Source organism: Netta rufina (assembly GCF_964035555.1).
Source record: "Netta rufina genome assembly, chromosome: 3".
NCBI classification, from domain to species: domain Eukaryota; kingdom Metazoa; phylum Chordata; class Aves; order Anseriformes; family Anatidae; genus Netta; species Netta rufina.
The window spans coordinates 8,599,211-8,625,915 of NC_140125.1; the positions used below are offsets into that span (position 1 = coordinate 8,599,211).

Here is a 26,705-nt window from a genome sequence, read left to right on the forward strand (position 1 = left end):
GGCTATTTTCTTCTTACACTTGGTTAAAGTATGCAAAAAAGAATCCCATCCCAAAGTACCGACAGGATCATCAAAATGTTTCCTTTTGAGACCAGGGCAGATATTTATAGGACATGCAGAATTGGCAAAGATGCTAAAAGTAGGTATTAACAGTAAGGAAAACTGAATGAAGCATCTGAGATGAGCTTAAAAAAATGGAGCTATAGAAAGGAGGAGTGGTTTTTTTTTTTATTACTTCTGCATGTCAAGGTGATGTCTGACAGAAAAACAAGTAGGAAATACAGTGTTGTGCTGCTGTAAACTAAATACAATAAAATTTAGCAATTTTATTAGAAGCACTTATTTTCAGTCATAGTAAATATTGCTGGTTGATGGCCATAGTTTATAACGTGGTACTTCAATATTATTGTTTAATATTTATTATGCTGGGCTGATGACAACTTTTTTTCCCCAAAACTTCCATTGTCTTCAAAAAACTTTCTTTGTTTGTAGGTTTTCAAAAATCTTGGTACAGATGTACTTAAATCTGCTTTTGAAGGTTATAATGCTTGTGTTTTTGCATATGGACAGACAGGATCTGGGAAGTCCTACACCATGATGGGAAACGTGGTATGTATATTTTGCAAATGTGCATTTTTATTCCGTAGCAATGCATTGAAATTGTGCTATTGCGAGTGCATGCCTTTATGTTATTATTATCACCAGTCCGCTCTGAACACTACTGGTTCCCCTTGTATCGTAACTTGTAGTAGTAGTCAGAGGTTTTAGAAGCTCTCTTTCTTCTACGCCTTGATATTTGCAGCTGGAGGATGTGTCTTTAAGGGATACTTTGTTATATTGGACAAATAACAATCATTTCCCTTGTGTAACAGAACCAAACATTTCAAATGCTACTGTTGATTTTCAGTGTCCAAAAACAGATACTGATTTTGGGTAAGTGAATGGTCAGCCTTCTGAAGAGATTTGGTTTTTAGACCTCTTTTGAAGGGCTGGAAGATTGAAATGGGTCCTTGACCCTCATTTCGAAAAGGGTATCAGGTAGGGAGTAGAAATGAGATGAGTTTGAGTTGATACGCTGATTTTTGATTTTAAGGGTTTCGTCCTGCTTAGCACTGCGGTAAAAACCCTGGAAAAGGCAAGGTGTGATAGGAGGGATATTGGGCAGTTTTTGAGTAAAGAACAAGAGTAGTGTCTTGCAGCTTCCTCCATGATTGCCCAAGGATGCAAGGAACTAAGAAAACTGTTGGGAGTGGAGCAATTTAAAGGGCCAACTGATGAAGCCTGTTTGCAAGGCAGCTTCTGCGGGTTTAGTTCTCCTGTAATCCTTGGTAAAAACACAACAGGTCTGTTCCCAGCAGAACTGAAAAGGGGAATATTGCCTCTTGTCCTTCGTTAGATCACTCTTTGGAAATGCAGTGAGAGTGGCCACTTTGCACCTCCTTGAGTTTAGGATAGTAAATTACCTGTAAATGTTTCTCTTTCGGTTGTCAGAGCATAAGTAGCTTTATATTCAGCTTCAGTATGGTGAACAGAACAGACTTTTGTAACCAGGAAAGATCTTATGACCTAGATGTGGATTTCTGTTTCAGAATTTTTTGTAAGTGACATTTTTATGGGACTGCCTGACTATATGTAATGACCGTAATCATCAAGACATTTTGCAAATGAATAGGTGCTGAATTTGTTTGACATTATTCAATAATAAAGGTCTAATCTTCTTGCCATGATACATAAATACTTTAATCTGGTTTTGTACAGTGTGTGTATAAAATACACTCAGCTACCAAGTTAAATGCTTTAAAATTGATGGCCCTGTCAGAGACACTACAGTGCTGTAAGAAAACTTGAATTGGAAATAAATTTTCTTTTCCCTACTTCTCCTTAACAAGTATGAATTCTATTCTCCTATTGCTTTAAGTATCTGCTGTTGTTGGCTCTGGAAGGCTGCTTCTGCAATACTGTGTGCAGCAACCGTTTCGAGAAATATGTGGACCAGAAGTCTTGAGCAGAGATACTGAAATGGTCACAGGTTTATAAAACATGAGCTATCAGGAGAGTCTGACTTGCATACGCTGAAAAAGGAAGGCTGTGGAGGAACAAAAGTCATCTAAGATCTGAAAGGCTGCTGCAGAATAGAAGGGAGTGTTTTTTTTTCCCTGTGTCTAAGGTAGATGGGAAAGCAGCAATATGCTTAAATTGCCATGAAGAAGTTCCTGGTTAGATAACGCAGAAGGAAAGCAGGCTTTTAATGAGAAAATTCAGCTCTGGAGTGAACAACTTACTTTGGTTCTACAGGCTTCCATGCCTGGAAACTCTGTAACCTAGAAAAAACCCTGTCAGGGATGCTGTAGATGTACTTAATCCTGCTGTGGAGCTGTAGGGGGTGAAAAGGGAGAAAATGTTTAAATTTGTTTCCTAAAAAAAGAATATACATTCTGTAAGATGTGCACTTTACCAACAAGGTATTCTGGGAATTACGTGTTCTTCCTTTCTTGCCACTGTATCGCTATGGTTGAAGTTACTCAGTTAGAGCTAATATTTCCTATTTTAAGACTTTGCAGTTGCTAAATTATGTCAGACACTAATGGCTTGCCTAAAACTTCATGATGGATCTTTCATGTTTTTTTCCTTAAGCTTTAATTAAAACTATTCAGGGGGTTTCCAAGCATGAGATGAAAGAAATGTCTTTTTTTCTTCCTATGTTCAAAAAGGAAAAAAAGAAAAATGTGTGGGGAAATGCCAATATTGCACCCAGAAATTTTAGCTGGAGTAGAGGTTGATTACAAAGGCAACTCTCAAAAATAAGCCTTATTAACGTGTAAATTTATTTTTTAAACAAGGTGCAGTCAGGTGAAGGGCTAGGTGTGATTGACGGAGGGAATAGAAAAATTATTTTGAAGAATAAAGGCTGATTTGGGTAGGGCAGTGCAGCCGTCATTAAGATCTTGGAGGAAAAGGGAAAATGGGGGGGAAAACGAGTAGTGATTTAAAAAGCAAACAAACAAACAAAAAAAACACCACCACAACAAAAAACTGGATGAAGAACCAAGAACCAGTTAGGAATGCCATCTGAGCAAAGGAAATAAGATGAGGAGCTCAGCTGTGGCACTGAAGAAGGTGCTGAGGAAGGATGGGGCCAGTGCAGGAGCAGGCTGGAGTGAACTTGGGCAAACAGGGTGAGATTTTATTTCCAAGTAGAAGAGAAACCTTTGCTATGCAGCAGTTGTCTTGCACTGGTGCAGGTGAGTCCACGGGTTTTGTGTTTTCCTGCAGCCAGATATCTCTAGAATCCCATCAGGCAACTTTTTTAGGGTGCCTGAAGTGCCTGGGCTATATTCACATGGGATGTTAGTTCTAGCTTGTCCTACTTTGCCTCCTGCCTGATTACAAGGCCACTAACTCTAAGGAAGAACGGTTCTCGTCTCGGCGGTGCATAGAATTAGAATTAGTCCATCGCATCGAATCTCTTCTGCTTTTTTGGACTGGAGGCAAATTGTAGCTGACAGACTGTTTTGTAAGCTACTTCTGGTTGTGTGTCCCTGAGCCCAGAGCTCATCTGTATGTCTGTGCCCTCTCCCTTTGTCCCTGGGAGCCAAGTTCACTCATTTCAGCTCTGGCGGGGCGTCAGCTGCTGTCTTTCTGAAGTGCTGAGGAGGAGGTGGGCTCAGGTAGGTGGTTATCTACCCGCTGGGAACCAGCTCTGCGTGGGGACATGGGAGCTGGGAGCAAGCAGCCACTTGGCAGCTGAAACCAGAGCTACATGGAGTTCTCCTTCACCCCTCTGGCCCTGCCAGTAAAGCATGGCCTGTAGGGATCTGTGTGAAAGGATGAGTTTCTTCAGTTTGCTTTTTTTAAACTGAGCAGGTTGTGCATAAAAAGTCTTTAATTGCGGAGTTGAGCATCCAGAAGGTCAACACTAAATGTAATTTGTCTACATTGGGAGATGTAGTGGATATAGTTCTAGTACTAATTTATCCAGAGGTATCTTTTGAGACAGTGGATGGACTGCGAGCTGGGGGTTGGAGATTTGACAGAGGGTGGCATGTGGAGAAATGTATATAGCTCATCCCATTCACTGCACATGTTGCTGGGTCCATAGTGAAGTGGAATAGATGGAGGGGTTAGAAAAGATAGTCTTGAGATAAGGCAGTTCGTAGGTTGTGTACAGTCAGTTTTTGCCTTAAGCAGCCGGGGTGACTTGAACTAAGACATATGGGTGACGTATAGCCCGATAGCGAGGCATCGGAGCTAGTACATACATCACGACACATGCAAAGATTAAAGTAGCACGGTGAATGCAGTTGAATAAATGGCAAGACAGTATTTGCCAAAAAGGTTTTGTGTCCTCCCCCCCCCGCCACTGTTTCTGGATGTTGAAGCTCTCAGCTAGTGACTTGGGATTTTATTTTTCAAAATATATTGCGCAGGCATGTACAGCCTCGAGAATAAGAATCGTTGTTGTTGCAGGGTGATGCTGGCTTAATACCTCGGATTTGTGAAGGATTATTCAGCAAAATAAGTGAAAAAACAAAGCGGAATGAGGCATCCTTTCGAACAGAAGTCAGGTACTTCTTGGCACATTAATAGTTTGCTGTTTTCATCAAACTTGTCTCATTTAGAACCACCGTGTTTCGCTTATCTCTGAGAAACGTATGCTTCTCTGATAACTTTCCATGCTTGGCCTCAGTCCTATAATTGATTTTTGTTGGCAGTCATAGTCAAAAAGCGCAAAACCTCAATCTACAACTGTATATTTTGCTTTATTTACATGGTAGTGAAAATGCCTTTGCTATTAGAGGGCATATTTCTTATTTTATCCTTTTATTTAAGGCTGTCATTAGTTGCTCTTCATCTTGCTAATGTGCTTTTCCTTTTTATTTCTTGTTCTTGTTTTTTTTTTCTCCCTCATGATACAAGTACACCATAGTCATTACTATGTTAAGTGACTTTGAAGCTTATCTTTGGATTTGCTTTGCCAGGCATCTCATCTTGCTTTCAAACAACCTTAACATGGCTTTCCTTGAAAGAATCTTGAATAAGCCAGTGGTTTTCTGACCTTTTTCTTTCAGTTATTTGGAAATTTATAATGAACGGGTGAGAGATCTTCTCAGACGGAAGTCATCAAAAACAAATAATTTACGAATACGAGAACATCCAAAAGAAGGGCCGTATGTTGAGGGTAAAAACCCTTTCAGTGTTTTGCACTGAATATTTTATTACCTTTTAAAATATATAAAGTGTTAAATCTAATTGCATAAGACTTTTTTTCTTCTACAATATAGATGATGATGGGTACAGAACTTTGCTTTGATATAAAACCAATCAAGCAGAATAGCCTTTCATTTTCTATCCCCACCTGCTTTCCAAATCCTAAGATTATTACACCTGTACAGTTTTTATCTGTAAAATATAACATTTTAAATAATGCTAATAAATGCAATTAGTTTTAAGAATTTGTGGAACGTGATTTACAAAGCTAATGTTTGAGATGGAAAGAACTAAACTAATTGTCTTAATCCATCTCCTGCCAGGGAAAGGTTCCTGTCTCTTGAGAGATTATGCTTATGCGCTAAATTCTTCAGTAAGATTGCATAATTTTTTCTTAACTTGCAGTAACTGTGTAAATTCTCCATTGTTCACATGAGGCCCTGTTCTTTTCCTTAAGAGTGGTAAAAACAAGCGTAACAATAAACACTGTAATTGCATCAATGCTTTATAATAGTGATAGTAATCCTGCCATACCTAGATTCCTACCTGAATCCTCTTGTAAAGAAAGTCAAGTGCAGGCATGAGCATACTGTAACACCCTACTCTTCTTCAGATTTGTCTAAACACTTAGTGCAAAATTATGCTGATGTAGAGGAACTGATGGACGCAGGAAATATGAACAGAACTACAGCAGCAACTGGGATGAATGATGTCAGTAGCAGGTCTCATGCCATTTTCACAATCAACTTCACTCAGGTAAAACAACCGTACTTTAATGTACTTGAATTCAGTCACTCATCTGATAGTTAAAAAATACAGTTTTCAAATCAGCAACTATGGATAGACGATGGCTGTAGGTTGTCTTCTCACAGAGAAAGTTAAAAGTGTGAAAACAGGGTTTTGAGAACTGGAAGTATCTTTATCAGTGATCATACACAAAATTTACAGTGCAATATGATTACCTGGTCATTTAATAGATTTTGAGGCAATTTGGCTAGGAAATTCAGGCTAAATAACACCGAACAGTTAAGGCACATTTCATGACACTGCTGTGACAGGAGATACGGCTGAGGAGAACATTCTGGGTGACTTCAGCATGAGTTGGGCATGAGCTACTTTTTATGCTGTGATGTTATCCAAGGTTTAAAAAAAAAAAATAAAATTCTGTCTCTATGACCAAAATCAGAGAGAGTAGAATTGTTTTCTGAGCGTTTTTTGGCTGACTCTTCCTCTGCTACTATTGGAAACCTATTTACATACCTTGATTTACTGATGGAACGATGGAGAGGCCGATTGCATATTTTCAGAGCATAGTGATATTTTTGTTTATATTTGATGTTTATATACTCTTTTTCTAATGATACCTGTTCTTTGTCATTGTTTTGGAGAGGGGTTGGGGAGCTTTATAGACAATCCGTGGGTAACTTGCTGGGAGAAGGCAGCACAGAGATGGTTTGCTGCCCTGATGGAACTTTGCATGTCTCCACCCCAAAGCAAACACATGCAAAGTGGCATGCACTAACTGTTGACTAGTGGCGAATTGCTCGTCACAAAGCTTATAGAAGAGGGTGAGAGGCAGACAGCAAGGCTTAAAGATTTTTGCTTTACTGTTGCGTTGTAAAAGAAGTCTGAATCAATCTATACAAATTAAGATAAAAATTGGTTGGAAGCCTCAGTTAAAAATCGTAGTGTAAAATTGCAATTGCTACTTGCTTGAACTTGGAGGTGTGGGGGGGCAATGTGAGTGTAGGTGTATCCGTGTGTGGAATGTGCAACTTTAAATGTTAGTTGAAAGCCGGATAATATGAATGGAGCTCAAATGTTTACGGTGCACCAGGTAAATACAAATTCACAGTTGTCATTGCATGTGCTTAAATGGCTTGAAAGTTGCAAATATTACACTTTCAAGAAATAGCTACTCATGTGGGAGTTATGCAGCGATTCATGATCAAATGCCTTTCTGTGGCACCTCTAATACACCTGTCTTCTGATGCTGTGCTAATGTAAACAAGATAAATCATGACATGAAAAAGGCAATTAAATTGGTTTCAGTAAGATTTCAGAATCTGGTAGCTTAATGCTTTAATGCTTTTTTTTTTTTTTTTTTTTTTTTTTAGGCTAAATTTGATTCTGAAATGCCTTGTGAGACTGTCAGCAAGATTCATTTGGTAGATCTTGCTGGAAGTGAGAGAGCAGATGCCACTGGTGCCACAGGGGTTAGATTAAAGGAAGGAGGGAATATTAACAAATCTCTAGTTACTCTGGGAAATGTCATTTCTGCCTTAGGTAAGTCACTGGTCTTTATGCTTGGCTGTTTGTTGTTTTTTTTTTTTTAATTGTTAAGTACTGTTCTGCTAAATTACAGTTTTTATTTGCACAAATAGTGGCTTAGCACATAGCAGTTATGTATTTTCATAAATGGTATTTTTTTCCTACCCCCACCTCACAGCTGATTTATCTCAGGATGCAACAAATCCTCTTTCAAAGAAGAAGCAAGTATTTGTGCCTTACAGAGACTCCGTGTTGACTTGGCTGTTAAAAGATAGCCTCGGAGGAAACTCTAAAACTATAATGATTGCCAGTAAGTGTTTTTAAATTACTTTTTTTGCATCCTGAACAGTTCATGCTTAATAGGATTAGCTGTAAATATTTAGATTCCAGATGCTTCATTAAGGCAGAGTGTTATTTACATGTTTTCATTTCTTTGTCTCTTTCTTTCTTCCTGAGTTTTCTAGTAACACTCTGCTTTTACCTATGCTCTGCAGAACATCTCTTGCAGCAGTAAAACTGTAGGTGGTCTCGTTGTGTATAAGGGGACCATCTAGTTTGTTCAGTAATGTTGTGAGCAATAGCGGGGATGTGTGTCACCAGAACTTGCGAGTTTGATTCCCATACCCACATCATCTGTGTGCATACATCACTGGCTACTTGGTCACAAATGTAAGAGGGCATCCAGGTTGTGTATGTACTGTCATTAGGTATAAATAAAGGTCATCCAAGTGTATGTGCATAATGGTTTGCATCTGCTCTGACATCAGACTCATTGCCATATTCATCTTTAACACATGCACAGTGTAACGATAATCTAATCTGACTAGTTAAGCTTCAAGTAATAGCTCTTGTGGCTTATTTACATTCCAGACAGCTCTGTTACTTGTGATAAATACTCAGACTGGGATCTAGATCAAGTCTTGTACCAAGACTTGTACGTAAGCCTGTCCTCCATCCTCCCCAGGTTGCAAACTTTCATTCCCATTTAAAAAAAAAAAAAAAAAAGATTTATGCGTCTAGACAATATTGATGTGTGAATTCGTTTGCTTTTTCAAAGCTGTGTTGTTTTTGTAGTGCTAGTTGCAGAACAACCTGGTCTCTTTTGACATTCAGTGGATTAGAATGTCATTTTTGTTTAACCCAATTTTTGAGGCATACAGCATTTTAACTTTTTGTTTAAATTTAATTATTCATGATCAGTCATGTTACAAACTTTTTTTACAGCTTTCTTTTTACCCATTGGAAGTTCTTTAAGGATCACTTGTTTTAGAAATACACATATGCCATAATTGCAGTTTTTGAAATAAATTGGAATGGGAGTGCCAGTTCCAAAAAAACCAAGTGAGAGTATTTAAGGAGAGGGATGGATTTGGGATGTCAAAGGTGTAAGGTGTGAAGAGACGAGCAGCTCTGAAATTTTTCTTCCTCCCCTGTTCAAATGAGATGCAGTTTAACTGATAGAGTCATCTTTTGGGAATGGTGAGGGAGCAAAGGTGAGATAGTAAAATGCAATGGATCAAATTCTGGTTCTTCACATGCTTTGCTATAGGCAAATTCTCTTCTTAGCACTTCTTTTGTTGCGTGATTTTGGGGATGTTTTTGGAATCCATGCTGCTTTCTTTCCTGAGACTGCTCATAGTATGAAAAGAGGATCTTGGACCAGATGCTGCTTTGTTCTTCTGGCTGTTCAAGTACCACTGTACTGACATGCTTCTTGATGTTTTCTTTCAGTTACACGCTTGACTAACTTGATGTTTTCTGTTGTAGGGATGGGGAAGAAGTTTCAGAAACACAGGGAGCTTTCAGTGCCTTTACTAATGATTACAGTGCACAGCTGTTTTTTCAGCTACTTCCCCATCTATTAACGATGCATCTGCTAGGCAGAGCCCTGATGGTTGATCTCGTCTCCAGCAGTAACTCCACTGATAATGTGGCTGAATCGCCTAACAGAGCCTGACAAGCTGTCCAGATATGTTTGGTGTGCCTTTTCTGTAACTAAACACAAAAATGCAGGAAGATGATCTCAAACTCTAGGAAGGGATCTTACAAAAACATGTTCAATTCTGATTTGTCATGTTTCTATAAGATATTGTAACATTCTTTCAAAAGGAAAGCAGTTGAGTACTGGAAAGGAGACAGTAAATAAAGTAGTAAAGTGAGTAGTAGTTTGAGCTAAGGGAAGTATATTCTGTTGCTATAGCATCTCCCCCTAATTCAGGCAGTATCTACCACAGAGTATTTATTACTGTTGGTAGAATGAGGAAGGACAGAATATTGGTTGCTTAAGTATTTTTGAGGTGTTTTCATTGCCCGATTCTTCAGGTTTCTAGTTCAGTTGAATCACTAAGACGTCTGATCTCTCGTTGCTGAATGGTGTTTCCTTCTGTTTTTTTTTCCCCTCATCTACTGGGATGCAGTAAGTTATCTTTTTCTAAAAAATTTTGAACATCTTATATATTAGGAAAATTAATTGAAGGACAGCATTAGCACTTTCATTAAAAATCCATCATGTTTCCTGGTTAAGCTATCTGCAAAAATCATCCTGGTTTTCCTTGATGCCTCAGCTAAGTGATAGTTCTACATGCTGCCAGGCACCTGCAGCTCAGCAGGGCAGGTAGACTTGTAAATGGGTGATAGCTCCTCTCGTTTTTGTTTTCATGTCTGCTTTTTGCATAAATGCTGTTTAATTTCTGTTCAAAACTTGGAGCAAAAGTACAGTGTTAACTCAAAATGACTTTTCCATTACGTGATTACATTGATCCTCTACAAAATACTTGCTGGTTTTCCCACTGTTGATGTAGAAATTCATGAGAGCACCTATGAAGTATTCATACAGGACGTTTAAACTTAACAGAGAGTTGTAAATATTAAATAGATTCACAACAAGATTGCTTTATAAATCTTGATCGCTGGACCTAATTATTCTAATACAGTGTTCACTTAAGCAAAGTTGTATTGACGTGAAAGTAGTGGAGCAAGGTGAAGAGCTGGAGCAAATTGTAGCTGTAGTGGTTATGTATTTCTGTCTCTTCCATGTTAACTTCATCCGACTTTTAAACTATGAGCTAACTTTACTAAATGAAACATATGGTGATGGATAAACTGTTTCTGATTTCATCTCCTTAGCTATTTCACCTGCTGATGTCAATTATGGAGAAACTTTAAGTACACTTCGCTATGCAAATAGAGCCAAAAACATCATCAACAAGCCTACTATTAATGAAGATCCTAACGTCAAACTGATCCGTGAGCTGAGAGCTGAAATAGCCCGATTAAAAGCCTTGCTTGCTCAAGGGAATCAGGTTAGCTTTACTTAAAATTTATGTGTAATTTTCCTTGAGTTATAACATCTATTTCTAGAATGTAATGAGATAATTATCTTTCATTATATTGATTTGAGTAAACAAGCTCTATGAGGCTATGAATGAATATTATTTTCCTGATTGAATCAGTTTCCATATGGCCAGTAGATTTCCTCTTTTAACATAAGGGGGAAAAATTGTCAGCCTAATGCTTCTAGTTTTCTCTTAATATAATCAGACCTTGATTGCAGTGTGCTGTGGAACAGGTACTCACCACAGCCAAAGGAGACTGAGCATAAGCATTTGCCATGACTAGTCTGATGGACTGAAGCTGTACTTTAGTACCTTAAAAGTAACAGAAGGTATTAAGTACCTTAAATACCTAAAATGTCTATAATTCTGCATTTTATATTTACAAGAATTCGAATGGCATTTGTGTTTGAATGCACGGTACATTAGAAAGCATGTCACTTACTAAACATGTGAAAGTATTTTCAGTGACGGTCTAAGAAAAGATTTATACTTATTACTTGAACAGACTGGAAACTCTCATAATTAGATTTGTCTTAGATAAGGGAAGATAAAGAACTGCTGAGGGACTCTGTCTTCTTAGACTGCTAATTCTTTTCTTCCAGTAAATACCAGCTTCCACTTGTGTGTATGTAATACAGAGCAGAGCAAACAGGATTGATATACTAGTAAATCCAAAAAGATAAAAGCACAGATCTCAGATATTTTTCTCACTTTTCTGATCTTGATTAGTAAAACTTGCAACGTTTATTTGATACCAACTGCTTGCTTAACCTTACTGTTTTTGAAGTAAAACGTGGTGATTATGATAGAGGTTATCATGAACAGAAATAATGTACCCATTACTGACTGGGAGTTCATATGGCCAAGAAATGCCAGTGGTTAAAAGCTATATTGTTTTGGGGTTATTTTTATTGTGAGGAAGGATTCTGAACTTGATTGCCTGAACAACCATTGTTTTGTTTTAAAGCATGCTAATTTGGCTTACGCTTGCAGTGTTGAGTCACTGAGCTATTTCGTTTGAAGGGTCAGAAAATGCACTGTTGTTGCTGTTTTCCCCACGTGCTAGGCAAGCTGACAAAAATAAAGAAATAGTGCTGAAATAAATGTAAATCTTCCCTAAATCTTAAAGGACAGCGATTGATTCAAACTTATGGATAAACTCAAGAAAACTGAGGCATTAGGATTTATCAGATTTGAAAGCTTTCCTTACATCAGTACAGGTTATTGTCATAACCATCCTGACCTGTATAAAGGCTCTGCATACTGGAGTGTATCTGCTGTACTTATGGGGCTGTTCAGAATGAAGCACGGTTTCTCAGAAATGTCTCACTCTCTCTATATACAGAGTGTTGGTTTGCTTCAACAAAGACCTTTTGTTGTGTCTCCTCTTTCCCTACCTGTATTGACCAGCAGAGTTTCCATTTTGCATAGTTTTGCTATTTCTTGTTCTTCTATCAGTATTGGCCACTATAAACATGTGCTGCACAAGCCCAGTTAAGCTTAATTTCTGCTGTTTTCAGGGTGATGAAACCAAGCTAACAATAAGGAACATGCAATCGCTCAGGCCAGTCGTCTCTTCTGAATAATGCCACTTGAGATGGCTAGATTTAATACGTGAGCAAATATGATATGGGAAGACGTGAAAGAATACTTTAGATTTATCTCTAGAACTTCTGAATTTTATTTTAGATAGGCTGTGCAATGTGAAATGTCAGTTTAGCACATACTTGTTTCATGGAAGTTTAATACTTCAGCAAGATTTCATTTTATAAAAGATTCCCTGAAAAGGGGATGGGACCACAGTATGAAACAGTAATAGGTATTGTAGATGATTGAAGCTGAGAGCTTTGTTTTGTTACAGACAATTAGAAAGCTCTTCGTCGGTTTGAATTACTGTTCTACTTTTGTATTTCTTTTGTATTCTTTAGGAGGGGAAAATGAATTTTTCTTCCCTGGATTGTCTGATCACTTTTATTTTCGAAATAAGTTGTGTTAGAGTTGAAGTAGATATAACATAGACCTCTTTGAAGATCTAATGCTTTGACCTAGTTCCAAGCTGTAACACAGAGGATATCACAAAATAAATCTAGTTCAGTTGTAGGATGTGATAGATGGTTGTGTTGGGCACAGCAGAGAACTTGCTTAAGTTAATTGAATTTGTGATGCTTGGTAAAAAGCAAAGTGGTGTTATGTATGCACAACAGAATATAAAAACCTGTATAATTTCTTCTGTAATCTTCCTTTATATTCCCAGAGTACTGTATTGCAAATGCTTCTGTAGATCACTGAAGATACTGGTACCCAAATACAGTGCTGGATTCAGTGTGGGAGGTCATATAACAATGAGTATTGCTTGTGCGTGTTGTATAGTAATTTTCCTTTTCTAAGGCCAGTTATCTTTATATATTTTTTTTAATAAAAGATAAGCAGTAAGATATTTTTTATAGCAAAGTCATCAAATGTTGATACATCATAAATTTTCATGTTTAACAGGAATATAGCTTTAAATGTCAGGAATTACCTGTTATAAACTTGTGTCTGGTTTCTGTGTGCATGTGTGTGACAATATGTATACATAGTGAATGAAAACAGTACACCTGAACAGGTGATTTGTATTCAGAATATCTGCTTTGACAACACTTTGATTACTCTGTTTATAGTATTTTAAGGTAAAATGGTATACATTGGAGTTCAAAATATTTCATCTTAAATAATGAAAGAAGTTGATCAAATGCATTTCTTTCATTTGATTCTGCCAGAAAATTCTCACCGTTTTTTGTTGTTTTTCTAACTCGATCCTGTGTGTTTTTTATGATTTTAGATCGCTCTCTTAGATTCTCCGACAGCTTTAAGTATGGAGGAAAAGCTTCAGCAGAATGAAGCAAGGGTGAGTTATTTCATAAATCAGTTTGAAAAAATGAAAAAGTATTCTTGATGCAAATTATAGTCATTTTCATTTTTTTTAATAACGTGACTTAATTTTCGCCCACCAACCAGCATTTCCTAGTTTTACTTTTTTTTTTTAATTATACATTAACTTGTATCTTTTTGTCTTAGAAGGTAAGATAACAGATTACAACTAAGAACAAGTTATGTGTCTTGGATATTTATATTATGGCTCTCCTAAAGTAATGAAAATATTCGTTCCCTGGCCAGCTTGCCCTCTTTTATTAAAAAGAAAGTGTGTTTGGAGGTAGAACAGAGAGGGAAAACTGACTGCTTTATACTACTAAATCAGACGGACAAAACATTCAGTGCCTAGACAATACAGTAAATATTTTCCAGGGAAACGGCCAACTTGCTCATGCTTTCAAGTAATCAATAATTTATATTGCAGGTTAGGTTTTCTGGAACGTTTCAGTCTTTAAGTCTGGAATGGACATGTACAAATATGTTCAGTTTCTAATTAACTGTCTTTCTGGGGGAGTCTAAGATCTGGGTGGATGTACTTCATGGTGTGCCCCTATAATAATCCAGCCCAGTGCAGAAGCTGGAAAGAATTCCCAGACAGTTGAGATTTATTGATAGGGTCCAAAATAATATAAATGTAATGGTACTCAGATTTCTTGAATTTGCAATCATTCCCTCTTTATTTTGTCTTTTTGTGTTAATTCTTTTCTGTCTGCTCGACTGTTCTTAAAGCTACTATAAACCGTTTAAAAAACAAACAAAAAAAACCACGAAAAGTATTACACAGTTTGGAAAAAGAGGGAGGAAATAATTTGGAATCATTCAGCTACATGGCATATTGCAAAATTATTTACTGGCATATTTACTTTTGAGTATTGTCAACAACATGCTAACCAATATATAGATTCAGATGCCTCAAAAAAAATAGGGGTTTCTTAGCAGGGTTAAATTGTAAGGCTTTCACTGGTGCTGCTCAGACCTTTACAATTAGAGAATCAATGCACTGCTTTCTGAGAATCTTGTTTTGACTGAAGTAATTGGTGGTATAGTATCTGTTTGCACTTCTTGGGATTCTAGTTGGTAATGCCAATTTTAAAGAAATGTCGAAGTACTTTTCTGTGAAACGATTCTTCAAAAACAAACTTCTTGATGAAAATGTACAAGGTGTATTAGTGTGAACCATAGCTACAAAGCAGACTTCAGGCTTCTTCATAAGCCAAGTTTCTTTTAGGAATGTATTTTGCAACTCTGTAATATATTCAGGAATCCATATTGTGTTGCATTCAATACTTCAAGTAAAACCTACAAAGCAGTGATAGGAGCCTTCAAGTTGTAAATATTTTTTTCATATTAATACGAGGCATTAAAAATGTTTTCAGCTGAACCAGAAAAATTGATCGTAGTGTTACTAATGTAATATGCTTTTATTTTGTGCACAAACACAAAGCTTTTATCTAAGAGCAGTGAGCAATATGAACTGCTGGATATATGCTAATTAGAACGTTATTCATGCCCTGACAGTAATCACTGCATGTCCTGCTCATAAGTGTTGGGCCTCTGCATGGAAAGTATATTGAGCATATTTTATCTTTTGTCAACCTCATTAGAAGGTTATGTGATTACTATTTAATGCAATTACTACAGCCACAATTACTGAAAAATCTTAGTAAATATTGCAGTGTTTATAGCTTTTTTATAATTGAGTGCAATAATTAATTTGTTTATACAGATCTACAGATTTTATCACCATATTTAAATGATCTGATAAATATATGGTGGCTTTCTTTAACGAATTGATTTGTCCTTATATAAGGACAATTTTGAATAACATTCTGCTGCATAAAAATTGCTCTGCCATGGTAATAAGACTCACGATGGACATTCTTCATATTTTTCGTTTCGGTTGTTACTGTTCTGTTTTAACATTCTGATTACCAGCACTAATAATGCACTGAAAAACGTGTTACTTTTTCTCTGTTGAAATTTTAAAATGTAAGTAGAAATGAGATAAATTTCTTCAGTTGATCAATTTGCACTTGAAATGCAAAGTGGTGGTAGGCTATAGGCTACAAATGGAGAGTAGTTTGGAGGAAGAGCTAAAGACCATTTTTTCCCCCAGTGGATTTAAATATAAAGTATTAAAGGGACTTAGCCATTGTGTTTTTCAGCGTTCTGCATGCTGAAGTGAATTCAACTATAAAAAAGGCTGGTGTACATTTTCAAAAGTCTATATATTCCTACGTGGAAATCTGGTGATTTCAGGAAATGGAAGTGTGTGTATGCATGCGTGTGTGTGTATATATCCATATATATTTATATATGTATGTATACAAACATGCACACACATCAATTTAATATGAGTATGATTCCAAGTCAGCCAGAGCTTTGAGGCTGATCTGCCTGAAGCACCTTCTATACAGCGCCTTCTAAAAATTCGGAAGGACTTTGAAATGCAAAGAGCCTTTATTGGTGGATATAAGCTATGAGTTGGGCAGCCTGGTGAGCAGAAACAGCAGGGCAACACAAGCATTGATACACGTTTTGCCCACCTTTGTGAGCAGGTCCTCACTTCAGTGCTGATTTCCTCCGAGTGTGTGACTTTTCCATTGCAGCAAACTTTGCTTTCATTCCCTCCTGAACGCTGTCTGTCTGCTTCTTCCTCTCATTCACGAGGCTGTTTGAGCCAGAACATGCCTAGCTGAGATGTAGGAAAGAAGCTGTCTTCCTGTCATAGTTAAGGGACCATTCTGCTGCAGTAATTTTCAGGACTGACTAGGCAATTTTTGAAATTATTCAATTTCTTTGAAAATACCTATCATTATTTGAAGTGGCTATCCCTGTCTTTTGTTTCATTTTACATTATAAAGAAGAGCCTTATAGTTTTCCTTTTTGAGAGAGAAAAATTGTATGGTCACTTAATGCAGGAGTAGTAGTTCTCTTTTAAATATTTAAGTATTAAACTTGACAATGAATTTCACAAATTTTTAATACTTGTGTAAGAATTCATTATCAAGAACTTGGGAAAGGATGTGATTTTTCAGATATTTGTTTTCTTTTGTAGGTACAAGAACTGACCAAAGAATGGACCAACAAGTGGAATGAAACCCAAAATATTTTGAAAGTAAGGCAAATACATCCTTTTTCAACCTGGCATTTGAACTAATCTTAGAGTTTTTTCCTTATTTAAAAAAAAAAAAAAAAAGAGGGGGGGGGATTCCTGTGCTAAGTCACCTTCTTTGTTTTTTTTTAATAACACAGAACTTTCTCAGCCTTTTCACTTTTTTTTTTTTTTTCTTTCTTTCTTGAGAACTTCCAAGAGCAAAGATTCAGGCAAGGGGTGGTATTTGCGAATTAGACTGTACGTAATATTAATAAAAAGCACAACTCTCTGCTTTTTTCAGTATAAAACAGTTTATTACAAATCTTTAAAGTACTGAATGGTTCCATCGCAAAGGCAAGTGGATCCCCTTGGTGTTTGTGTTGTATCAAGACCTGCGAATAATCACCTTTTAGGCTACACTGGGTATCTCAGTGAATGCAGTGCGTGTGGATACAGATTTTTGCATTGGCCTTCAGATTTGTTTCAGTCAGAAGGAGCATGTAAAGTTGAAGAAAAACTTTCAGTGGGACTTCTGCAGTTGAATATCCTCCAGTAGGTCTCCATCAAACAACACAGATGCATCTGAGCTAAGTGTGCTGTGGAGTCTACAAGGACAGGGATTTTTGCAAGTGATTCACATAAGCTGGCTTGCCTGCACTCTTTATATGACTCCAGACTACTTCTGGAGCAGTTAAATCCACGCAGTGCTCTCTTGCATTTTGTAGATTTAGTATAGATCTGAGAGGGCAACTTGATGACTTCCATACTGTGTTTTTGCATGATACAGACTGAGACTCTTGTGTTCTCTGTGTATATCTTAGCCTCTGTACCGTCTGATTGTATTGGTAAGTTTTTATGTTGGTGTTTGGCTCTTGATGAAAGTGATATTCTGAGGTGATATTTTAATGAGCTACTTCATGATTCTGTACATGTACGCACACAGAGTAACGAATCCCATAGTGTCTTTTTCCACAACATTCACCAGCTTCTTTGCCAAATGTTTTATTTGTTCTGTTAAATAAAAATATGGAAAAATAAACCTTAAGCTTTCATGCCTTGCTGTATATGCTGTGCATATGCTTGTTCAGAGTGCAATTCAAGCACGCATATGGGAGTATTTTTTTAATTCCCCCTATCGTTGACCTGAGACTTGTTTTTGGAGTTGATTTTTGCTGTATATCACTTTTTAATTGTTAGTTTATTTTTTGTTTACCTCCATGTCTTTTATCTGACTTCCAAGTAAGTCAAATGACTCCATGCTTAAAAATAAAGCACAGACAGCTTAGAGAACAGAGCAGGGCTGGTAACTGCCTAGCAGATGGCATGGCAGAATGGACTGTTTAATGTCTGTCCAGATACTGAACTGGGAATTACCATTTGCATATCCCTCAGAGATGTTTTGGGTCCAGTTTTACATTATTCCTCTGTTTTGTTATTTTGAAGCATCTTTACAGATATACATCTATATAGAACTTTGTTAATCCTCTCTTTACTCAGGTTTAGATTGGAGAGTTCATTGTTACATGGAGAATTTTTGAATTGAAGTTGTTCAGTTACGAAGTCAACGTGATGTAGGTAGCATGTGGAAAATCTTTATACCATAATGTTGGAAATGCGCTGATTATTCCACAGAAATTACAGGATTGTAAGAGGAATTAATTGAGCAATTCAAATAAACAAGGAAAAGCCGTGTTTATTAAATAGTTGAACATAAAGGACTTAAAATCCAAGAAGCTGTAATTCTGCTCTTCTGGTACTGAGCTTTTGTTAGTTTAATTCACGCAGCTTCTGTATTTTGCACTTTTATGTGCCGATATTTTAGCATATAAATATAGCTTATATTTCACTTTTGAGTTAAAGGCATTTGATGAAACTTTCTTGGCCCTGAAAAACTGAAAATCTGCAAAAGCTTCCTTGTTTTTACTGCTTTATTTTGCACCATTTTAGTGAAGCTATCTGTATTTTTATTTGCTTCTTGTTTAACAATTCTTGAGATCCCTGCCAGCGTATGAGTGGGAAAGAGCTTTTTGGAACTTTGCCAAGCTGAATAGCAGGAAAGCAGATTTTAAACTAGAGAAAGCAGTGGTGTTTCTTTTAATAGACTCCTTTAACTTCACTGGCTTTTTTGTTTCTTCATTCATATACCACCTCTCACATGCACGGGTCATACCTCGGGTTTATGAAACTAGAAGGTCTTGGTGCACTTTTAGAAATGGGATTGTCTTCATGTGCCCACATCACCACTGTCACAGATGCAACTTTCCATGCCATAATCCAGTTACATTCAGAATATTCTTCATTAAGCTCTTTAGTATATCACGTTTGTGTTTAAAACTTGCTTCTCGTTACCTTCTTCTCCCTAAGTAAATAAGTATAGTATGTAGGACATTGATGCTGACTGTGTGGAGGAGTCTGGTAATTTCTTGCCTGTGTGTTGTTCCTTGTCTGTGTGATTTGGGCTTGGTTAAATGGCAGTTCTATTTGAGTTCCATTTATTGGAAGATTGTCTGAGCTGTGCTTGAGCAGATGAGGCTTGTTCGTTGCTGTTCAGTGGAAATGTTCAAGTCTTTAATATGTTCTTCCTGCAGCGCACTATGGCAGACTCTAATGTTGAGTTCGTTCTTTTCTAATCTCTTTGTGATGGTTCAAAGGTTCAAAAAATTTAACCAACTTGATCGCTCTTCAGAATTACTTGAACCTTGTCTTAAACTATATCAGCAACAACTAAATGCTACCTTGAAAATACAGAACATTCAGAATGGAAAACTGTTCAGATGGGAAACACTGAGAAAGAGAGAATACCATGTGAAGGCAAATTTTTGATTAAAAAGTATCCGACAACTTAAAGCTGAAGTACTTCAGTCAGTACAGTTCCATGTGTGCAGCTCAGATAAACATCCAGGTATCGTTCATTATTTCTGCTTGTAGCTTTTAACATGCTTATTCCCCTTTTGATGTTTTGTCCCGATGTAGTTCACCCGACCTTAGGGTTTCCATGACAGGGTGCATCTTCACGTAGAGGACGTTGAACCATTCCGTCTGGAAGTGATACCAATCCAGAGTTTGGTGCCAAGTCTGTGTGACTTGAGTGCCGTTATCAGCTCTGAACATCGTTTATAATCCTTCATATGTACCGCTGCCAGAATGAACTTGTCTTGGACTGGGACTGGCGGTGGTAGCAGTGATAGTGTGCTCTTTCTTCCATGCATTTGGAAGAAGCCCTTTCTTTGTAGGGAGATTGTCTGGGTTCATATGGAGTCTGAACTACTGCCAAATCACATCTAAAGCCAAAATCCTCCCGCTATCATAATGCAAAGATGAAGACACTGCATACGTTTTAAAATGAGTTTAAAAAGGGGCTTAAATCTATGCTAATTCGTATGAATTATCCTTTACTCCAGCATGGCAGCTGCTTGGACTTCTGTCTAAAGGGACAAGCATTGTTTCCAATGGTGGTGTTTACTTCCATACTTGACCTCCTCACTATAGTATAGCATGATACTCTAACCTGACTAACCTAGCAGTAGATTCTGTCCTCTATCCCTCTATTTAATCAAAGGGAGGATATTCTAATACCTCATAAATAGGTAGAGTGATGGTTAGCATTGGGTAAAATACCGCATGGTAAACAGAAGTGATAGTGTTTGATTTAAAGCCTGTAGGCTTTGGGTTATTTCCTCAGATGTCATCAGCTGTCAAAAGAATTGCACTTTACAAGACAGTACTGCTTCGCATCGCTTCTCTGTCTTCAGGTGTCTTGCAACCTCAGCACTTGTTTAACTTCAGGATTTTGCTTTCATCTCGCTCTCACTGAGTCTTTTTCTGAATTTTACTTCCATTAACGTTCTTCGATGAACATCCATGTGAAAGAGGAGGAGGGAAGAAAAACTTCTTTCCCTTAGCTTAGTCCTTTTTGCATTGTTCTGTTAAAGATCAGTCCTGGGGTCTATAATTTCTTTGGATCATTTCTAAGATGTTAAGGTAGCCTGTCCAACTTTTGATTTCTTTCTTTGAGACTTTAATTGGTACAAAACTTCTTGTGATGTGGCAGCTATATTTGACTGCATGTATTGTCATTCTTCTATTTTTCTTTTACTGGCATCTTATTTTTTTTTGTTCTGTGCATGTTCCAATTTCTATTTGTAACCTTTACCAGCTTTTATATTAAATTTTTAAATGTGCACTCCTTTATATAATTCTCTGCTGTTTTCTTCCAACTGTCTTTTAAATTTCTTCTCCCTCTTACTGTTTGTATAGAAATTGGTTTAATACTTCTAGTGTTTTCCTTCTTTGATGTATGCCATTCTTACCTAGTGTTAAGGTATTCAGATGCTCTTTTGTGTGTGCATGCATGCGTTTTAAGTGGATTTAGTTGCATTTTATTTCATTATATTGTTGTTTGATTCTAATCATGTCATTAGCTTTGTGTAGGAGCGCTCAACTGATGTCAAAGGATGCAGAGTCTTCCCAGAGTCTATGAGAGGATAGACGCCTTTTTTTTTTTTTTCTGTGTGTGTCTAATTCTCATGATCAATAGTTTAACTAGTAGCTGCTTCTTCTCGCTTTGTCTGGTTGGATTTAGTGACATAGCCTCACTTTAATCAATAATACTAATTCTGCTGCAGTCCTTTACCACATTCTATAAATATGTTATTGAGCACTGTCTATTTGATCCTCTTCTTTTTTGTGCCCTTTGGTTGAGTATCAGTTATTAGTACATTTTTATGTACTCTTGTTTTTCCTACAAAAACAATTGTTTTTCCTACCTAGGGAAGAAAACTCTTGCTAATTGTGTCCATTTGTAAGCATTAATATTTACTGTTTTTTTTTTTTAATTACTATTTGTTTTAGCTACATACGCCTTTTTTGAGGGAGGTGAAAAACTCACTCAAATTGCCATTATGAATAAATGCAGGCTAATACTAAACACTTATTCTAGTAGACATTTATCTAAACAGGAATTTATTTTCTTTATGAATCTTGGCTACATCCAGCAAAGGCATCAGGAAACCAAAACTGAAAGTAATTATGCTGCTCTATGTAAGGTATGGATTAGGGTGGCAGAAGCTAATAGATTTTGATTTTAATCATTTCCTTTCCATGCTGGCTTGTATACTGGAGTGAACTCTGTCAGGAGTAGTCTGTTGTGTTCTATAGAAATTCTGCATTACTCGGCAGCTATTTGCACTTTCAGATAGTGTTTTTTATTTTTAACCCTCACTTGTCGAATGGTATTTAAGAACATTTATCTCAGTTCTCTTGCATATAAGGCTAGGCATATATCACAGTTTCCTGTTTTATGCCTTTTTGTTAGTTTATATATAAACTTTGACTGTTTTGGTCCTTGACTATTTTGGGTCCTTTTCTTCTTCTCACATGTTTCATGTTCTTCCCCAGTACTTTGCCCTTTGAGCATTTGTTTTCTCCATTCTTTCCTTCATTCTTTTCTCTTCATTGTGCTTCTTGAATTGGCCTCTGCTAACTTCATAGCTTATTTCTGTGCTTTACTTGCTTTAGCAATTCAGTCATGTTAACCTAAATCTTGTCTGTTCTGACTTAACAGGTCTGCTCATCTTTATCCTCATTGACATCTTTCTCACCTGCATCATTCTGTGTAGTGACTATTATAACAAGACAGGCAGCAAGCAGGGATAAAATACCGATTGAAGGACTTTCTTAACCGTTTTAACATGCTCAATCCTCAGGTGAAAAGTGCTTTCAATTAATTATCTGCAACTTCAACATAAAATCCTCCTGTCTACTAAATCCACTCTGACTGTAGAGTAGAGAACTTGTGCAGACTGTTGGGTTTTTGAAGAACAAACTCTAGATTATTACATTTTTTAAGTACGTTAACATCACGAATTAATGGTAGTTCATGACTCATGACATATTTCAGTGGTTGTGACACTTCCCCTATTCAATACTTTTAGCAATCAATAAAATCTTGTTGGTACTAGAGCATTAGGACCCTAATGCATAATCTAGTTGTCCTAGATCACTAATGAATAACTGAATACATAATGAATAACATATTCATTGTACATATATGTATATATGAAAATTATCTGACAAAAGCCACAATTTGATACTTATAATCATTTCTATCACCTTTAATTATTTTACCATTGGGTATTGGAAAATCATATATTATGGAAGTTTTTCCAAAAGACACCAGTATATACTTCAGTCCTGCCCTTGAAAAGTATGTGCGACTCTTCAAGTCTTCTTGGATGTGTGCCTTTGAAACACAGGTCCTAAAATGGTTGTATTTATAGGTCAATGAAAAAAAAAAAAAGGAGTTAGAGGAATGGTGTGCGTTTATATACAAAATGTATGCATGATACCGTGTTTAAACAGTTCATTTTCAGCTTTGGCATATGTGTTTATTTGTATGTTTGGCAGGAATACCACTTGTTTCTAAGGATTTTTCACATTTCAGTTGGTGAATCATTTTTGTAAAATTGTTGCTAGTTAGACATGTTGGTGTTGCATTTTGGTTAGAATGTGTGGTGTTGGCTGTGTCTAAAGCATAGCTGTATACTTTTAATGAGACTTAAATCTGTATTTTCTTTTAAACAAATGTTGTTACTTTATAATACAGATGACAAATAGAAGTTATACAAGACTCTTTGCATGCTTGCAGTTTTTGTTTCCTACTTTAGAAGCTATGTCTCCTGCTTGAGCTTTTAAAGGACGAGGTTTCAAGATCACTGGCAGGAAGAATTTAAGTCAGATGTTATTCCTGGATTTGTTAACTTTTTTTGAAAAGTTGACAGAATAAATAGTATACCAACTAATCTGAAGGTTGGTGGTTTTGTCAGGGCAACCCCTCTGCTCAACAGTTGCATAATGTATGTACATTTATCAAACTGAGTTTATATGTTTTTTTAAAACTGGATTTGTATGGAAAGGCATGAATGCACATTTGTGTTAAATAGCCTCTTATATTATGCCTAATATTCCCTTCAGCGGGCTTGTGAATGTTGTGAAGAAGATGATATTAAGAAAGATTTAAAAGAGCTGATGTTAATGTTTCATGTCTGCCTTTCTCATTCGGAAATCACACAGATAAGAGCTTCTGTTCCTCTAGAAGCCTGTTAAAATGCAGTTTTGTTTTTTTAACACTAGATGTCACTGCAGATACAAAAATCAGATGTTTCTACATCCTTAATTGAGGTTTAATTCAGATATTTTAGGGCAAAATGATTTGCAATATCTTGACTTTCATTGCTGTGCAGATGTACTAAAATAAGATTATGAGAATGCCAAAACATTGGTTTAAGAACAAGTCCTGAAGAACCTGAGTAACTGTTTTGACAGAAATGGTTCTGAACAACAATTCACAGGTGGGGTGAAGTGTAAAGTGATTATGTACGTTCAAGATTATCACCATTATTTGTCAGTACCTTTTTCAACTCTCTTTTTCAAACTACTGTGTATCTAGAATGTTTGACAAATCACTTTAGTTAAGGCCTTTAAAACACTTATTTTCTCAACTTTGAAGCTCTGATAATTTGAGGATAATAAAAAGTAGGTTATGAGAGAGGTAGTTCCTGTTATTTGGCCAGCTAGTACAGTCGAAAAACTAAACAGGCTTTTGGATATAGATCCAGGCCACTTCATCTATTTTCTTTCTCTTTTAATGTATCTTCGAGTTGGAAAAAAACAGTTAGTTAAGTTTCAGTTAATTTAGTAATTTTTTTAAAAAAAGAAAGTTGTCTGATAACAAGGAAACGTTTATTAGTTATTAGTCCTTGTACAGTATTTAACTTCTGCCCCCTGTGTCATGACACATAGTGTCTAATTTAGTTGTCGGCTTTATTAGCATTTGTTGTCTGATACCAGTGCTTTGTTTATTTATTTCTCAAGTGTAGCAGTTACTGGCAGTAGTTGTAGTTCATAAAATCATCTACTCTGGTAATGACATGGAAAGTTGGGGTACATCGTAGTTATTAAATGTCTCTTCTCTTCCTGCCTCCACAGCCTCTGCATACCAACTATTTGTTTGTTATGAGTTGGTTCACAGACACAGGGACATGAAAGCATATCATGTTTTTTGCCAGTTTGATGAAATTAATTTATTTACATGCCAGGATCTGTACGCTGTTGGTCAATACACAGACTTCTGCGTTGGCATTTGAATTTGGACAGAGATCGTGCAAACAGGATACATGGTTTCTTTCAGCAGAAAACAGACATTGTTTCTCATACTATGTTATGGATCAGATGCCATTATTAAATAAAGATGATTTCATCATCAGATTGCTCCCCTTGCTTAAGTCTGATCAATATGTGCAGGTTAGTGTAGACTGAGAATAAGGAAGAGAACAAATTCTATAAAAGCAAACAACCCAAAACTTTTAAAGGGAATATATAGTTGTCTTGAGGTACACATTGCTTTTTCTTCAGGAGAGCAGCTCTCATTGCTCTTCACTCACCAATGATTTGTTAAAGTGCTTTGTCCACTACGGCATTGGCTTGCTGTTGTCAGAGAAAGGAAAAATACTAAATTGGGAACTGGTGCTACTGATCTACTGTAGCTCTTTTCCTAATAGAAACACTATTGAAAGTGTCCCAGCCACCTGGGGAACACTGAGTGCAGCAGTCAAAAGTAGATTTCAAAAGAAATAGATGTCTGATTTCAAGTCTGTCTTTGCCACCTGTGTTCATCTTATTAAGAAACCTCCTTTCTCTCATGTAGCTTCTTTAGCTGCTTGCTATGCCTCTGTGGTGGTCTGACCACTTTTAACTTTCAGTTTCTACTAAAAAGTCGCAATCAAGAGATGCCTAATGCTGCTGATTGTTTTTTATTTCACTTTTAAGCCATTTTCCCCCACTTGAAACCACCTGGACCATCAGAGAAGCACAGCTGGGGGCTGCAGCTTCTGAGCTCACCAGCCGTGGATTAAGGCAGGCTTGAATAGTTTGGTTGATCCTGGCTGTGCATTCCAAAAGAGGCCCTCTGGTTTCTAGGAATAACCATACTCCCAACTATTTTGCTGCCATCCTTCTCCTTACAACTGGGGCCCCGCATTTGTAGATTATCCAGGCCATACTTAGCTTTAATCCATCCCTAGGGCTTGTAGGCAGTTTTCAAATGAGAGGGAGTCAGACAGAGAGAGTTGCTTTTGAAATTCTTTCTACAGCTCAGATGCCACTTGTTCAACAATTTCTCCTGGGCATTTGGTCTGCTTTTCTATTAATTTTCTTGTGGCAGGAAGGGGAGCTAAATTGAAAGCAGAGGAAGCTTCTGATTTAGGCTGTAGAAAAAAGAGAAGAAGAAATAAACCCTGAAAGCCATTTCTTCTAAAGGATCAGCAGAGCAGTAATGAGAAGGAGCAAAGACAGAATGTAAATTCCTTGTTGGACTTGGTTATGGGAGGGTAAAGAAACATTCTTACATCAAGATCTCAGAAGAAAAAGGCAAATATGTCTGAGACCTTCACAAAAGAACTGTTTATAATATTTGTATGGAAATGTGCCTATTTGATACGAAATACTAGAACTGCTTTATTCCACTTGTTTTTCCAGCCTGTTTAGGAGTTTATTACTACATGATTCTGAGAGCTTTGAATACATGGTACTGCTGTGCACCTGACTTAATGTCTTAATTGGCAACTGAGCATTGCCTTGCTTCATACAGTCCTACTGCTGTAGGAGTGGTGTGTTTGCTCTTTGTTCTTCTTCTCAAGTACAGAGACGATATTTTTAATGAAATCCACTAAGATGTCTCAAACACAGATGGCAGCACAAATCTGCGGCTATTGCAATCAGACTGTCTTCCTGAACAAAGGAGAGGACAGGTTCATTTTTCTGGCTGCCATGCGTCTCTCCAGTTTCATTTATTCTGTACCTCACTAACTGGGTTGTGAGGGATA

The 26,705-nt window shown here is 36.9% G+C and overlaps 1 protein-coding gene across 4 annotated transcripts in view; it reads left to right on the plus strand.

Annotated features, from left to right (window-relative positions):
- Positions 1 to 26,705, plus strand: part of KIF16B (kinesin family member 16B) — a 138,037-nt gene that overhangs the window by 18,673 nt on the left and 92,659 nt on the right. For all 4 annotated transcript variants that reach the window (XM_084284586.1, XM_084284584.1, XM_084284585.1 and 1 more), the window contains exons 4-12: positions 493 to 609; positions 4,468 to 4,565; positions 5,070 to 5,179; positions 5,822 to 5,964; positions 7,326 to 7,494; positions 7,658 to 7,789; positions 10,606 to 10,781; positions 13,636 to 13,701; positions 16,786 to 16,845. In XM_084284586.1, the coding sequence (XP_084140712.1) occupies positions 493 to 609; positions 4,468 to 4,565; positions 5,070 to 5,179; positions 5,822 to 5,964; positions 7,326 to 7,494; positions 7,658 to 7,789; positions 10,606 to 10,781; positions 13,636 to 13,701; positions 16,786 to 16,845 (1,071 nt within the window). The remainder of the gene's footprint in view (positions 1 to 492; positions 610 to 4,467; positions 4,566 to 5,069; positions 5,180 to 5,821; positions 5,965 to 7,325; positions 7,495 to 7,657; positions 7,790 to 10,605; positions 10,782 to 13,635; positions 13,702 to 16,785; positions 16,846 to 26,705) is intronic.